Source organism: Peromyscus californicus, unplaced genomic scaffold, assembly GCF_007827085.1.
Source record: "Peromyscus californicus insignis strain IS unplaced genomic scaffold, ASM782708v3 Scaffold_10__1_contigs__length_136768540, whole genome shotgun sequence".
Lineage (NCBI taxonomy): Eukaryota > Metazoa > Chordata > Mammalia > Rodentia > Cricetidae > Peromyscus > Peromyscus californicus.
Window position 1 is genome coordinate 131,277,325 of NW_026294391.1, and position 16,603 is coordinate 131,293,927.

The window sequence follows — 16,603 nt, forward strand, 5'->3', positions numbered from 1 at the left end:
AGGTCCTCTATGGTATTGAGATTAAAGGCGTGTGTCTCCAATGTTGGCTGTAACCTTGAACACACACAGAGATCTACCTAACTCTGTCTACCAAGTGCTGGGATTAAAGGCGTGCGCCACCGCCGCCACGCTCTTGCTATGGCTCTAATAGCTCTGACCCCCAGGCAACTTTATTTATTAACATACAATTAAAATCACATTTCAGTACAAGTAAAATACCACCACAGTACATGGAGTCCCCCTTTACATTCTCTGTAAATCTGTGATCCTATGATTCTAACTTTAAGTAGGAGCCATAACTTGACTACATACAAATTCTTAAGCATTCTTCCATAGGCTACCTGCCCTTCTAGGACCATGGCAGGAGGGAAGTTAGCTCTTACAGACCTTAAAGATTTTTGTTCCCTAGAAGTAAGGTGGGACATGTGTATCTTGAAACGGAACCTGCCAAACATACCCCAGTTCTAAGAAAGAACCCTGGTTGGGGAAGGACCACACCCTAGAAGGAAGCTACAAAGAGCACACTGACCAACAACACATCACCAATTCTTTGCAAAACATGTCACTCTTCTGACTTTACTAGGTTAGGACTGAATCCTTTTTGAGTTTTCTATAGGCAAAGAAATTGAATCAGTGCTTAAATAATCAAGAGAGTAGATGACATCCTCACTTACTAAGCAAATGGCACTGCATGCTTGGTGCTTGGAATAGAAAGTGCTCTAGACCTGGTTATGTTCTCTCAATGAGACTTCACTTCTCAGAGAGTCAAAACCAGACCCACCCAAGGTTATATTTGGGAATGTCAATTCACTAATGAAATACTAATGACCTCAAAACTCTAAAGTTATTGTCTAGAAGAGAAAATAAAATGCTAGCTGAAAATCTCAAGTCAGGTAACCCATTAACTTCAGGTTAAAACGTTTTTCAGAGAGGTACTTGAGTTAGGTTGGTAATAAGTTACCCCTTGTGGGGGACTTTGTACTTTCTAATGATATACTGGTGTATGGATTCCATTAACTTAGATTACCCACTTAATATTTGTTTTATTTTCTGTAATTATTTGACTTCATGTTATGTAACAGTGAGTTTACATTGTAAAATTCTTGCTTCTTTCCCTTATCTAAATCTTTAAGAAAAAAACAAAACATCTAGAAAAATCCCAGTAGTTCTACTTTGAAAGTTATAAGCATCTATTGTTCTAGAATGGTTCCTTTACTTGAGCCAAATGGTTTATGGAATGCTTTTTAAAACATAGTTCCCTAGAATTCAAAGCTAATTTGTTGGAATTGTGAAAATAGTGCTTTCCACCCCAGGCTCTGATACAGTGTCACACATGTTGCTATATTATTTCCTGAAGAGAAATTTTAGCAATTACGTGATTCAAAATTTTTTTTCCAAAATATTTGAGCTGTGAATCTGGCCCTTAGCTTCAAGAGTAAATGAGGAGCTCTTCCTGTCACCAGTTCTTTGCTGCCTTCTACAGGGAGGGGAGAGAGTTCACACTGAAACATGGTGTTACCTACAAATGTGTTAACCACTTTGACAGCTATTGTGTGACACATGCACTAGCTGCAGGTTGGATACTCCTGTGACCCAGTTCACAATGTGAAGTGTCATTGTAGAAGGAATTTCTTGAGAAAGGCCATCTGATAGATAGCTGATGGAGACCTTGTCTTGTTTTTGTACTAATGACAAAAAAATGGCATTGCCTGTATGTTGATTTCTCTTTAGTCTAAGGTGTTGAGGATAATACAGAGATGGTGGCAGTTCGAACCATATAGCTTTAATATTCTAATAATTTTCATATAAAATACATTAAGGAATGCTCAAGGCAACAAGTGTTAGTATCAAAGATTAAGAAATAGTAATGTACCTAGAAAGTGCTACTGACCTATTAAGAACATTCCTACATTTTATTTCTCTAGAAAAACTTTATCTAAGCCATTGGTTCAGGAATAGCATTTATTTTGAAAGTGTTTCCATGTTCACTTCTGCTTCATGAGAGAGATGCAAAGAAGTAAATTGAGGCCACTAAAGTCATGCAGAGGTGAGGAACTTATTTCAATAAGAAAAAAAAACTGTTTTCTTCAAAAGTCTATAGCCGCACATCCTTAATTCTCAAATTATCTGCCATCTACAACTCTGCCCAGAGCATAGCATTTAGGGATAGTGAGTATTTACTCATACCAGGTACTGACCAGGATGGTATCAGGTGTTCAGAGTGATGATATGTCACCAATAAACTGCTTAATTGTGTGCCAGACTTTCTGCTAATGATTAGAGAAGTCCACTATGTATATTAGTGCTGTTTTCACCAAAGTCCGAGGTAAACATCTGTTAACAGACTTCATTTCTTCTCTCCACTGGCATTGAAAAATTAAGCATTAAATCAGTGTCAGGCTGGGGCCTTGGTCAGTTTCTTAAGTGGTCCATGCCATGGCTAATATGTGAGATGCATGCTATATACTATGGAATATAGCACTTAGGTCTGACACTGTTAGACTTGAGAGCCACCAAGAGTGTCACATGCTTAGGAAAATTCAAGAAGATATTAAGTTCCAGAATGTTGGTGATTAGTTTTTACCCTAAAAGAAAACTTGCTGCAAAGACTTTTCCAGAAATTCTATGTAATGCAGGGGAAGGGACACTGACATTCAGAGTAGTTTACAGAAGAAAATGGATAGGGAGATGGATACCTATTGGACAATCACCCAGCCACAGCATCTCCAGGATTTGCAGGTGCTTCATGGATTCACTGTGCTACTCAGTCAAAAAAATATGTGTTTTAGACCAAGGTCTGTTTTAGTAACTATGTATAGAGGGTCCAGAAGTGGCCAGGTGGCAGACAGCCATGTGGGCCATTAGAAGGACTCCAACTTTTCCATGATCCAAATGGGAAGCTGTAAGACGAAGTGCTAAATGGTCTTATTAATAAAAAACCCAGAGCCAGATATCGGGGTTAAAACCTGAGAGATCAGAAGAATAGGAAAAGCCATAGCTAACCTCACCTCACCAACTCTGCAGCTTCCAAAGAGACTTACTTCCTGTATAGCCACGCCTATATGCCTTTCTGTTCTACCAACTCATTTCCTCTCCGCCCAGCTACATCATTTCCTCTTCCAGCTCAGCTCTGTCACTTCCTGTCTGTCTATATAGACCTCCAGACCTTTATGGTTAACTAGTGCTGGGATTAAAGTTGTGTGCCACCACAACTGGCTCTGTTCCCAGTGTTGTCCTGAACTCACAGAGATCCAGATGGATCCCTGCCTCTCAAGTGATAGGATTAAAGGTGTGTGTGCCACCATTTTCTGGCCTCTATGTCTATCTAGTGGCTGTTCTGTCCTCTGAACCCAGTTAAGTTTATCAGGGTGCAAAATATATTGGGGAACACAATATCACCACAGGAAGCCATGGGATGATTTTGGCAGGGGAATGACTTGATCTAACTTAATGTTATAGAATTGTTGCTCTGATCTTGGAGACATACAGTTGAAAATGGTAATAATTCAGAGTTACTGTGATAAGTCAAGTGAGAGATCAGAGGGGTAGGCAGGTGATTGTAGATATAACCAACCGTCTTATCAAATAAGAAACACAGAGCCGATTCAGAGAAGAAATGTGGTGGTATTTTACTTATACTGAAATGTGATTTTAATTGTATGTTAATAAAGTTGCCAAGAGGTCAGAGCTAAGAGCCTCACCCTTCCTGCTTCAGCGATCCTCTTCAGTCAAGAGAGCTCTCCGAAAGAGGGACCTACTTCCTGTCTGTATGTCTTTATATAGTCTAGCTGTTCTGTATTCTCATTGGTTGTAAACCCAAACACGTGACTGCCTCATCACTGCCTGTATGTACCGCCCTCCAGGTCCTTAAAGGCGTGCGCCACCGCTGCCACGCACTTGCTATGGCTCTAATAGCTCTGACCCCCAGGCAACTTTATTTATTAACATACAATTAAAATCACATTTCAGTATAAGTAAAATACAACCACAGGTGATGACAAGACTGGCAGTACAGTACTTGGCTCAATAACCTAGGAGGATGGGGTTCTCATTGGCTAAACTGAAGAGACTGGGAAGAACTGGACTATTGAGGTGGAGCCAGGAGTTTGGTTTGTGGTGTTAGCCTTAGAGTCACCACCCCTACTCCCACTCCATGCCTTTGAGGTGCCTGGAGGTTGTGGAGTTGAAATGTAGATAGCCACTTCCAGAGCAAGGCTAGAATGTTCACTGGGGGACAGAAGGTATGTGAAGCTGGGAAATTCATCAATAGTGCCTTGAGAGGTCAGAGTCCTGTCATTTCAGAGGCCAGAACATTGATTCAGAATTCATAGAGAGCAGTTAATTAAATGTTTCCTAATGTTCTGTCTCCCTTTAAATAGATAAACATGTCATGATACTCTCTTGAGACAGGTGCACTGTTTAATAATTATTCTTGAATTTCTTCTTTTATTTGTAGTGGCTTTTAACTGATCAGTTGATAATAGTATTTAATATTCATAGATACTTTTTAGTATGGAAATCTGATGTGTGTTTGTGTGTGTGTGTGTGTGTGTGTGTGTGTGTGTGTGTGTGTTTGTGTGTATGTAACATCATTAAAAAACAGGTGACATTTGTAGCCATAGAACATTGAGGTTTCAAAAGTAATTATTCCTGAAAAATGTAAGTTAGCGTAAGGCTGATCTGAATTTTCCACAGTTGTTTCTTTGTTGTAAGTCTCAAGTTGGGTTGAAATTTCATGGTTAGCAAATCTGTGAAATTTATTTTGTGAAAAGTATGAACTTTTCAAATAGACTATTGCTTCACACCGAACTTGAAATTCTTTTGTTTCTGGCCTTTTCTAGCCATTATTTGCATTTTTAAATGAAGAGAAGTTTAATGTGGATGGGTGGACTGTTTATAATCCAGTTGAAGAATACAGAAGGCAGGTAAGTCAATAAATTCTGTTGTCTGCTATGTGTTGACTTGCAGACATGCATAGGGACATTCTGTTGTTGGTCATCTCAGAATAAATAACAGCCTTGCCTAATATCTGTCCATGGCTGAGGTATCATCTACATTTTGTATAATATTGTTCATTATTTTCCTTTTGTAACTAGCAAGCTCATTCTGTAGCCATATTCAAGTTCCTAGGTGAGGAACATCCATTTTGTGGTGTTTATAAAATAAGTCAAATACTTAGGGTCTAGAAAAGTCAAACCTCTATACATTACTTTGTGTGTGTGTGTGTGTGTGTGTGTGTGTGTGTGTGTGTGTGTGTGTGTGTAAGCTTAAATATTACTGATCTTTTTTATTTAATTTGTATATGTTCTGAATTACAGATTCAAATGAGTTAGAATTCTTTAGTTAGAATGTATTCTTATAATTAATGTATAGTATCCACAAACAGCTTAATTATGCTCTCATATAAATGTCATCTAAGTGTAATGTTCATTTGTTATAAGAGCATGAGGTTTGGGCTAGGAAATTGACTCAATAAGTAAAGTGTTTGCAGCTTAAGCACCTGAGCTTGGATTCATAGAACCCATGTAAAAAGTCAAATGTGGCAGCCTAGACCTGTAATCCCAGCACTGGAGGAGATACAGGAAGATCCCAGAGGCTCTCTGGCCAGCCAGTCTAGCCAATCATGGAGCTCCAAGTTCAGTGAGATCCTTGTTTCTAAAGATAATGTATAGAACAATACAGGAAGAGAGCTGACATCAGCATTTGGCTTTCTTATGTGTACTTACAAATATCAACACTTGTGTATACATGTGCATCATGTGCTCGCACATGTCATACACACCCTACACATAGTAAGGAAAAATATAAGAACTTTTATGAAGAATGTCACAAACAAGCATATTATGTAACAGAGCTACAGTTTGACTTCTAATATAACCAATTCTGTGGTACAGCTAGGAGTTTTGCAATGGAATTTTTCATATTTCTTCTATGAGGTTCCTATTATAATTTGAAAATGTTATGAAATGAGCTTTCAAGAATCAAATTAGAGCCAGTTGATTTGTATGAACACAAAGTACTATTCCAGAACCCTAAGCTTGTGAAGAACTTCCTAGCCTGTGACCACTGTGACCCTGCTTGACTTCCATTTTCAGTTTTGATCAGTGGTTTGCATACTCATAAGCAGATTTTATACCCGGGGTAGATAAAGGGAGGTTTTTCTCTAGAACACAGTTAGGAGGGTTCCTGTGAATCAACTTTAGACTACTGATTTTTCAAAGGGTGTATACCTTTCATTTTAATGTCCTCTGTTCTATACTGACAACTGAGATGGAAGAAAGACCATTAGAATATTGTTCACAATTTAGGAACAAACCTCTCTCACTTGGTGTATGAAAGTATTTTACCTTATTTATCATTAGTTAACAATAGTAAGACTTTTCTGTAGTTTGAACTTCTAGCTTAAAACAAAACATTTCCTGTTTTTTTAAGAATTGCATGCATAGATGAACTTCTGAAGGTATTTTGTTATAGACTGCCATTATATTCAATCTTTTTTTTCTTGTAACTTTCTGATGGGACTTAAAACTCTCTAATTGGACTCAGCATCAGACTCAACATCTGTTTGGTCGTGGTACATAGGGCCAGACCTAAAGAACAGGTACAATGTCTGTCCCCAAAGCAAACACCCACCTAGCTCACATTCATGTGTGTATTTGTGCATTTGTGAGTATGGGGAGAGAATATTCCACCACCTCTGGTTATTGTCCATAGTGGATGTGGGGGTGGCTTCTGTGTCTCCCTATCATACTAGCAGTCTGCTTAAAATGACTTCACTCCTCACACAAGTTACAGAATGATCCTGGGTCTCTAGCCTCTTGATTTAAACAACTTGTCGGAGGTGGCGAAATGAGCCTCCCCAGAGGGGTTTCCTTTCCCTCCCCCCAGTGCTTTTTCTCATGGGCTTACCTTCTTTTCTCTTGGGAGCAGACTGCATCTCTCTGTCTTATTTGGAGCAGGGAGAGGAAGTTGCTACCCTTAAGGAGACATAGGTTAACACTCCCCATGGTACTTTGCTTTGGAATGGAGGGGGAGGGGTGCATGGCTAGGAGATGAATTTAGGTTTATCTGTATTGCACAGAGTAAAGAATATGTCTACATGAAATAAAGGAAGACCTCATATTCCATAGAACCTACAGTTACGAGAGATAGTTCAGTTCTGGAAACAACTAGTGTTTTGTCCATGTGCTCATGTTGTCTATATCATTGATTTGACATCCTTATTGTAAATAAGTAGGCTGCCAATCACTCTGTGGTTAAAGAGAGATGGGCACATAATGTTAGAAGGAAGAAAGAGCCCAGATATTGCAGAGATGAAGTCATTTCATGTTGATTTACATTTCCTTTTGTCCTGCAGGGCCTACCTAATCACCACTGGAGGATAACTTTTATTAATAAGTGCTATGAACTCTGTGACACATACCCTGCTCTTTTAGTGGTTCCCTATCAGACCTCAGATGATGATCTCAGGAGAGTTGCAACTTTTAGATCCCGAAATCGGATTCCTGTGAGTACCATGTCACATTTCTCCCAGAGAATGCCTTTTCTTTCATAAGAACTGCAGTCATATAACTCAGAGGAGCATTCTTTTTCTAGAGTTTCATTCTGATGAGTAATTACCAAAGGGCCTACTGCAAGTGTAGCACTGTGTGAAATAGGAAAAGAACGAACACCTGCCTTCTAGGAGCTCTGAATCCAGGTTGCAGAAGGAAGACAGGGAAGGAGTTCTAAATGAGAGTACCAGTGAGAGTGGCACCACTCAACTCAATGATGTAGGAAAGAAAGGATAGGCTCTTGGTTGTTGTCTTCATTATGGCATGATACCTGACAAGATACAGGCAATTGCTAAATGTTAGTTAAACTGTGCTGCAAAGAAGGGACTCAACTATTAGAACGTGTTGTGTTAGTGCAGGCTTTTATGCTGACCCTAGGATGTGCTTATCTGCATCCTGTTTGCAGGGTGCCTCAATCCCCTTAATGAACTGGAGTCAAGTACAGATTATTCCAGACATTATGCTACCATGTTACTGAGCCTAGCTCACAAAGTTCTTTTGCAGTCCTTAAATATTTATGAACATGTCATACTTTCTACTAGGTACATAAATTTTATTGCCTAAAAATTTAGAGATTGTTTTTTCTTCCCCTGTTAATTTTCAAGAGCTGTCATAATAAGTACATTGGGTTTTGCATCAAATTACTAGATTTTAAAAAAATGTTTGAAGAAATTAAGATTTAATTTCACCTTGCCTTTGACTTCTATGTGTAGACATTCTTGTCCTTAAAAGGATATTTTTTGGGAAAACTTCATATATTGTCAGCTAATTTCATTTGCTTCTTTGATTAGTGTCTGTTCATATCCTCCTGATAAAATTATACTTGAAAGTATGTTCTTTAGTAGAATGTGAAGCTAGAGTTAGAAGGTAGGTCTTATGCTGCACTTGGACATGCTTTTCTGTATTAGAGCAGCAGACTGTACTACTATGACACAAGACACTTGTCTTTTGATATGTGCCTTGCCTATACCAGAAAGGGAGAACTGTGCTAGTGTGGTATGTATGGGTTTGGTGCACTATCTACTCAGTCTTCATTGAACATCTGCTTTGTAGAATACTCTGTGTCTGTCTGTCTGTCTGTCTGTCTGTCTGTCTGTTTTGTGGCATATGGGACAGGAGAAGAAATGAGACAGTTGTGCCTAAGCCATTGACCTCAGTCTACTACCATGTTCCTATAGTTCCTGTTGCTCTTCATGAGTAAGAGAGTTCAGTGTAGGGAAAAAATTAGCATGTTATTGTTTTTCTCTTTGTGAGGTTACCAACTTGTTTTTTCTTAAAAAATATTAAGGCTAAGTTGTCATATTTATTTTTATAATGATCTATTATGTATTATAAACTTGGTCATATACTGTTCCTAACATACCTTCTGATTGTGTGACTGTTGACAATAGGTCTCAGAACATTTGTCCAGAAAATGGATATGCCAGTTATGGAAAACATAAGTATTATGTAGTCCTTTAAAAATAAACATAAAAATACAAAAATAGTTGTGAGAAATATCTCATTTAAACACAAATTAGGTACACATTATAATAAAATACCACTGGTTAGAGAACTCATGCACTTGCATTGTTTTTGTTAACAGATGCATATTCCTTTTCTCAAACAAACAAGATTGTCTTAATTTTATAGAAGCTGTTAATGGATAAGTGATATGTACTCATTTGAGATATTTAGAAAACACTGGTAAGCAAAACCAGCCTGCCACCTATTAAGAACCAGCACTGAATTATCCTTTAATTTGGATCTCAGACTACTTTTCTTCCCTAGCAATATATCTTAACCTTAACTATTCATGAACAGTTCATACATTAGTGTCTAGTTGTGCAATGATTTAATCAGTTTTCTACTGTAAGATTTCTAGGTCCTTTTTGACTTTTCGCTCTTATAAACAATGCTATGGGCCAGGGAGATTGTTCAATGAATAAAGACACTTGCTGCCATGCCTGACAGCCTGAGTTTGATTCCTGGTACTGACATGGTAGAAGGAGAGAACTAACTCCCTTAATTCATTCTCTGACCTCTGCACATGCTCTGTGGCATATGCCCACCCACTCACATGACCCCACACACAATATAAATAAATAAATGTTAAAAATTCCAAATAAATAATACTGTAAAAAACATCTTTTAGTGACTACATTTTTTTAATTATGATGGCTTCTCAAAATTAATTTTAATAGTAATAATATAAACTAGATAATTTAAAATAAAGTACTATCACAATTTGTTTCCAGTCATTTCTACATCAAATACAATTTTTTAAAGGTAGCCAGGAAACTGGAGAGATGGCTCGATGGTTAAGAGTTCAAACTACTCTTGGCAGTAGGCCAGAGTTTGATTCTCAACACCCACGTGGTGACTCACAACATCAATTCCAGGGAATCAGACACCCTTTTCTGGCTTCTGAAGGAACTAGGCGTGTGTATAGTGCACAGGCATACATACAGGCAAAACATACATGCACAAAAAGTAAAAAAGCCAGAATGAGCCACTGTCCCCTAGCTACTGTAGGCTACCTTTAAGCCCTCAGGGGAAGTGGGCCTCATGAGTACACTCATGACAGGTTTCAGACAAGCACAGTTTTATACGGGTCATAGGAAGTAGATGGGCAGATCTGAGACCCACACTATGGGTTAGAAGATGCAGGTTTAAGGTAGGCCAGTGGATTTCCCAGGGCTTCCTAAGGTTTGAGCCTCCTTGGCATGGGCTGATCTCTAGCATGGCACAAGGACTCAGATATTTGTTCTGGGAACAAACGCATATTCTTATTATGTGATAATTTTTCAGAAGTGAGAAGCTCACAGCATCATAATAAAACTGTATTGTTAAGCTTCTATGTTTGTCACTTGCCATCGTAGAAGAATAGCTTCAAAGTCATCAGAATATTTGATCTTATATTAAGTGAGCCCAAATGATTATGTTGTTTCATCCTTGTGTCTGTATTTCCAAAATCATTTTTGGAACTGATTTTGCTGGCTATGGATTCTGCCTCTCGAAGCTAATATGAGCTCACATTTATTGCATACTTTATGGGCATTCTTCTTTTGTCCTCCCTGCAGTCATCTGAGGTCATTATTATTTTCTCCATCTGACTAGGGAGGGCCAAGAGTTCAGTGCCTGAGCGTAGCACTACAGGAAAACTGGTTGCTCTCCACATATCTTTCATATTCACAAACATTCACAGTTGATTTTTCAGTGCCACACTGTGGTTATGCATATTTATAGGGCTCAGTGTACTATATAAGTATATATATATATATAAAAAATATACTGTAGTGACCAGTTCAAGCTAACTAGCATATTCATCACCTCAAATAGTTATCATTACTTTGTGTTGGGAGCACTTGAGCCATTTTGAAGTATCAAACACTGCTGTCCACTACAGTTATCCAACTTGGCTAATGAAAATGAAAACTAGGCTTCTCCCACATTTTCAGAAGTACCTGCTGTTGTATTTTTAACATGGTGGGAAGGAATCACACTGTACAACAGGCCCACATGGGAGGTTTATTGAGGGGAGGGAAGAGAAGGTGCAGAGATGGGTCCTTGGGGATGAGAGTGAAGGAAGAGAAAGATACTGGAGGTTGGCAAAACCCCCCCTTTTATAAGGAAACATAGCAAATGCATACAAGGGGTGCTCTTAGTGGCTGCAGCTGAGGATATATCCTGTCAGGACCCTAAGAGCAGGCCAGTACAGATGCCTAAATGCTAACACCAGCAGTATACAGCTCAGTACTTTGTAGGATGTTATCAACTACTGTTTATGTGCACAGTTTTTCATATGCTTTGAGCTGAGAAGCCCAGCATCACATGGGCCAGGCTTGCCAGTCAGTTGAAGACTGACTCTGAGGGTGGGCCACGTATGCCCTTTTAGGCCTTGGGGATCTAGACTTCAAAGTGGATAGTGGTAGCTCTCTTGGCCACCCAAATCTTTCTTTGCTTCCCTAGTATTTTCTTCCTCCTATGTTGTATTCTAGAATTGAGACTCTTGGGAAAGAACTGGTAGATGTAAGTTACCACCATGGGCAGTGCAATGATTGCTTTTGCCCATCTCTTATTGTTCAAGTTGTTTTCATATAATAACATGTTCAGTTCAAGCTACCAAATTCTAGTAACAGCAAACACTTTCTACATTCTTACAATAATTCATTTTTGTTGTTGTAAGCATCAATTTATAGTGTTAATCTTAAAAGAAAGGCTGGTAAACCTGATTGTTCTGATTGTGTCTGAGCAGTTGTGTTAAATGTGTGTGTTCTGGTGCCACACACACTAAAAAATTACTAGTAAGCAAGTATCCAGTTTCAGCACTGATTCACTTTGTCATGATTGTCAGTTTTAATGATCTATGGAGACTTGCTAGATTAAACTTTCTGAACTAACCGTAGGTACTGTCATGGATTCATCCAGAAAACAAGATGGTCATTATGCGCTGCAGTCAGCCTCTTGTCGGTATGAGTGGTAAAAGAAACAAAGATGACGAGAAATACCTGGATGTGATCAGGGAAACTAACAGACAAATTTCTAAGCTCACGATTTATGATGCACGACCCAGTGTAAATGCAGTGGCCAACAAGGTGAGTGTAGTCAATGAAAACCTAACTTAACATGAACTGCAGTGTTTTCCATGAATGGTTTTTCCATAGTATATCAATATGTGAATTTATTTTGAATTTTTATGTAATTATTTTTTAAGCCAGGCTCTCACTGGGAACATACCTGTAATTCTAGCATGGGGAAGGTGGAGGCAGGAGGAACATGAATTCAAAATCATCCTCAGCTACATAATGAGTTTTAGGCAAACTTGACTTACATTAGACCCTATCTCCAAAGAAGTGAATGAATGAACAATAACAAAAGAAATATTATGAACATTAAGCCTAGTCATATACAGTGGTAACAGCCATAATCCTAGCACCATGGAGACAGAGGCAGGAGAATCCAAGGTAGTTTAAGCCTATAATCTTAGTACTTGAGAGGCTGAGGCTGGAGGATTGCCATGAATTCCAAGCCAGCCAAGACTAAACAGTAAAACTCTGTCTAAAACAAGCAAACAACTAAACAAAAACACAAAATAAACAAGCCAATACAAGCCAAAGCAAGACTTCATAAAATGGCATGTCTAGAACTATAATGAAAGAAGGCTTTGTCTAGACCCTTTGGCAAAAGATAGTCTTTGGATCCCTTGTGGCTGTGATTACTCTCATTGTGTGAACTGGTGGGTTATCTTCAGTAATTGTAGGAAGCTGCTAGTATTAAAATCTGAAATTTATAATTTTACCTGAAGACTTCCTCATGTATACCATCTGTACCCATAAATTGTCATTTATATAAGATAGTTGAAGAAATGAGTAGGTCCATGTATGAATTTTATAATCACAAACACAGAAATTGAATTTTTCTCTTTTTTTTTAAAGCAAATCTCAATTGGCTTTTTGCCTTTTGAAACAGAATATGTGAATATACTTCAAGTAGAATGGGGTCATCACTGCAAACATCAGTGACTGTATGGTGTTGCCCCCAGAAGCAGCTGTAAAAAGCTTGTTTGCCCTTTATAAGTGACCTAAGATTGACAGGCCTATCTTGCTTTGAGGGTTTTGGGGAAAGGAGGTTTTGCCTTGTAATGGCTTATTTGTGTTTTTCTTTGGTTCATTGGTTGGTTTTGTTGGTTGGTCTTTGGTCTTTTGGGGAGCCTTGCCACCCAGCAACCAAACAAATCACACATGGAGGCTTAATTATGAATGCCAGGTCTTAGCTTGTCTTAGTTTCTAGCTAGCTTTCCTTATCTTAGGCTTATTCTTAATTATGAATGCAGGGCCTTAGCTTGTCTTAGTTTCTAGCTAGCTTTCCTTATCTTAAATTGCCCCTACTACCTTTTACCTCTGCACTTTTCCCATTCACTTATTTCTGTAAATCATACTCTTACTCTGTAGCTTACTGTGTAGCTGGGTGGCTGGTCCCTGGAGCCCACCTTCTTCTCTAGCTCCTTCTTTCTTCACTCCTACATCTCTTTTCTCTTCTCCTCCCAGATTTCTCCTTCTATATATTTTCTCTCTGCCTGCCAGTCCCAGCTATCCTTTCTCCTGCCTCTCTATTGGCCATTCAGGTCTTTATTAGACCAATCAGGTGTTTTAGACAGGCACAATAACACAGCTTCACAGAATTAAACAAATGCAACATATACAAAAGTAACACACTTTAAAATAATATTCTACTACAGGTTGGTTTAGACCGTGTCTCACTGTTTAGTCTAGGCTGGCTTAGAATTTATGGCAATCCTCCAGCCTCAGCCTCTCAAGTATTGATGTTTAAAATACCTTGCCTGATTTCTGGTTTTATGTTTTTGATTCTCCCATCTTTACCTGTGTTGTAAGCCTGCCCCAAGTTGCTCATTCCCAAATTCTGTCTTTCAGATTTATTATTCTCAGCTGTAGACTTAAATTTCATCATCTTTAATGCTTTGCTCATCCCAAGGTCATTTATCTGACATCTTCAATTATTCAGAACCCATCATAAGAAAGCAAAGCAAGTCCTTGAGCAGCCCAGATAGATCCAGCAATTTCCAAAATGGAATGCATGTGAAGCCTGTCTGCCCTAGGGTGTGTTAGACTGTGAATGTGTATGGGCTCAGCTCTTTACCATTTGTATGTGACTCAGCTGTCCTACATGTTTAATCCTGGGCTGCCTGCCCTGGCCTCATGTTTGCTTTAGACAAAATATTTGTTAACACAGTTGGGGTTTATGTAGAAATAATTTCAAACTTTTGTGTAAAACAGTCATGAAGTTGAATTGGTAAGTCAATTAGGAATTACAAGTAAAGGATTTAGGAAATTAAATCTAAATAGCTTCTTGAATTATCCTTCATATATAACTCAGGGTGAACACATGTATAAAATACAATGATTCCATGTACTTATTTAGTCTGAAATAGATATGATGTAACATTAAAGTAAAGTATTTAGAAATAATATTTTAAAATATTAAAATATGTAAAATGAATACCTTAGTTATATTAAACTCTAAAGCTCATTATAGCAACAGAATTCTTGAATGCCTTTTTTATTGTTGGGAAAATAAGCCTTTGTTTCTAGTACTTTTAGGATTGAAAATAGGGAAAATATTAAGGAAAAAAAACAGAACACCTAAGCCTTAAAGCACTCTGGGTCATTCTTAAAACCTCTCCTCCAGGCTCTGTCTCTCCATTACTTGTCTATATCCATAGCAACAGGCCCTTGGCTCTTTATAATATTCTAGGTAATTTGGGTTGTTCACTTTCGTTGAAGAAAGAAAAACCAAAAGGAAGACTTCAAAGGTAACCAGAGATGGAGAATCTGAACTTTGGGGAACTCAATCTGTGCTTGACTAATTGATTTTTACCCTTGCTGACTTCTGTTCTCTTGACCCCTAATAATTTTTCCTCTCTTGTGCATATTTAGATGTAATCAGCAACAAAACATCATTTTTATTTAAACAAAACCCAGGGTTGGTAAGATCTAGCACCACACGGCTTCTATTTTGGGGCAGAGCACTGTGCTGAATTAAAGTAGAGCTATGTTAATGTCTGGTTTTGCCAGAAACTTCAGCAATGACTAAAACATGTATTTTTCCTTTTGCTTTTATTTTTACACGTCATGCTCAGTTACTTATGAAAGGAACTCTAATGTCAAGCATCTCTGAAATTCCCCATAATTATGTAACAGCCACACATGCAGAGGAGCAGCCCCTCTGTCTATGGGAGAATGGATGTGTCATTGCATTATATATAGGCTTGCAGAGCTAGCTAAAATAACCTCTTACTTATCAGGTCTGTGCCTGCAGTTTACATAAGGGACTACCAGGCAGATGCCAGTAACTCTGCCTTCTTCCACAAGTGTAGACAGCCAGGAAGAGGGGAAGGCAATACATTTGTCTGCTGATTTGTTAGCAAAAATCTCTTTTTATATGGCAAGTAGGGGCTGGAGAGATGGCTTAGTAGTTAGGAGCACTTACTGTTCTTCCAGAGAAACTAAATTAGGGTCCCAGCAGCCACAACAGCCTGCAACTCCAGTTCCAGGAGATCTGACACTCATATTAAAAACAAAACAATGACTAAAAAGAGAAAATAGAAAATAGGTGTGGTGGCTCACATCAGTTATCTCAGCACTTGGAATGCTGAAGCAGGAGGATTGCTATGAGTTTTAGGCCAGCCTATGCTAGATAGTCAGTTCTAGGTAGACTTGTGGTACATACAATGTGAGATGCTGTCTTAAAAAAATCAGCCAGGTGGTGGTGGCACATGCCTTTAATCTCAGCACTTGGGAAGCAGAGGCGGGCAGATCTCTGAGTTCAAGGCCAGCCTGATCTGTAGAGTGAGTTCCAAGATAGCTAAGGCTATACAGAGAAACCCTGTCTCAAAAAAACAAAAAACAAAAAACCAACAACAAAGGAATCATTTCCCATTAACTTATTGATGATGCTCGGTAAATGAAGCTTGAAAGAAGTATTCATGCCTAAATGTTTTCTCCTCTAGAGTGTTTGGAGACTGAGGCCTTTGGCCTGACACAGATTTTCAGGTGTGAAGTTTGGGTGATATCCTTACTTTTACTGCGAGAAATCTCTATAAGTAATCCTGGGGCATCAGGGGCCCCCAGCTTGCTTTGCTGTTCCAACTCTGGCTATGCAGGCTTATCTTCCTAACACTGATATGAAGAAAAAGAGGGCTATTGTGTGGATGACACATTTGCATTGCACTTTCCTCTTCAGTCCCATGTGGGCACTTCCCTGTGCTCCTCCTACTGGCAGTCTAAAGTTAGTACTTCTTAAAAATCTCAGAACTGTTTCACTTTTTCTTAAAGGGCCCAAATTTACCTATCCTGTGACATTTCAAAAACTTTTAAGCAAACTACAGCCATGTTCCTAAACAAATTCATAATGTTTCTTTTTATCATTGTGGAAATGGATACTTTTCACAGTGTTGTGGTGGTTAACTAAAGTCCACCTTAACAAGTAAATACTATTAAGTACTTCATAGTAGACCAATTGCCTAGCATGTATAAGGCCTTGAGTTCAAT

At 38.5% G+C, this 16,603-nt stretch overlaps 1 protein-coding gene across 9 annotated transcripts in view; it reads left to right on the forward strand.

The window, feature by feature from the left end:
* Mtm1 (myotubularin 1) overlaps positions 1-16,603 on the forward strand; it is a 140,801-nt gene that overhangs the window by 95,133 nt on the left and 29,065 nt on the right. For 8 of the 9 annotated variants that reach the window (XM_052740819.1, XM_052740842.1, XM_052740834.1 and 5 more), the window contains 3 exons: positions 4,842-4,925; positions 7,358-7,507; positions 11,942-12,130. In XM_052740819.1, the coding sequence (XP_052596779.1) occupies positions 4,842-4,925; positions 7,358-7,507; positions 11,942-12,130 (423 nt within the window). Of the gene's footprint in view, positions 1-4,841; positions 4,926-6,546; positions 6,602-7,357; positions 7,508-11,941; positions 12,131-16,603 lie in introns of all 9 variants that reach the window. The other variant, XM_052740878.1, reaches the window with a different exon arrangement.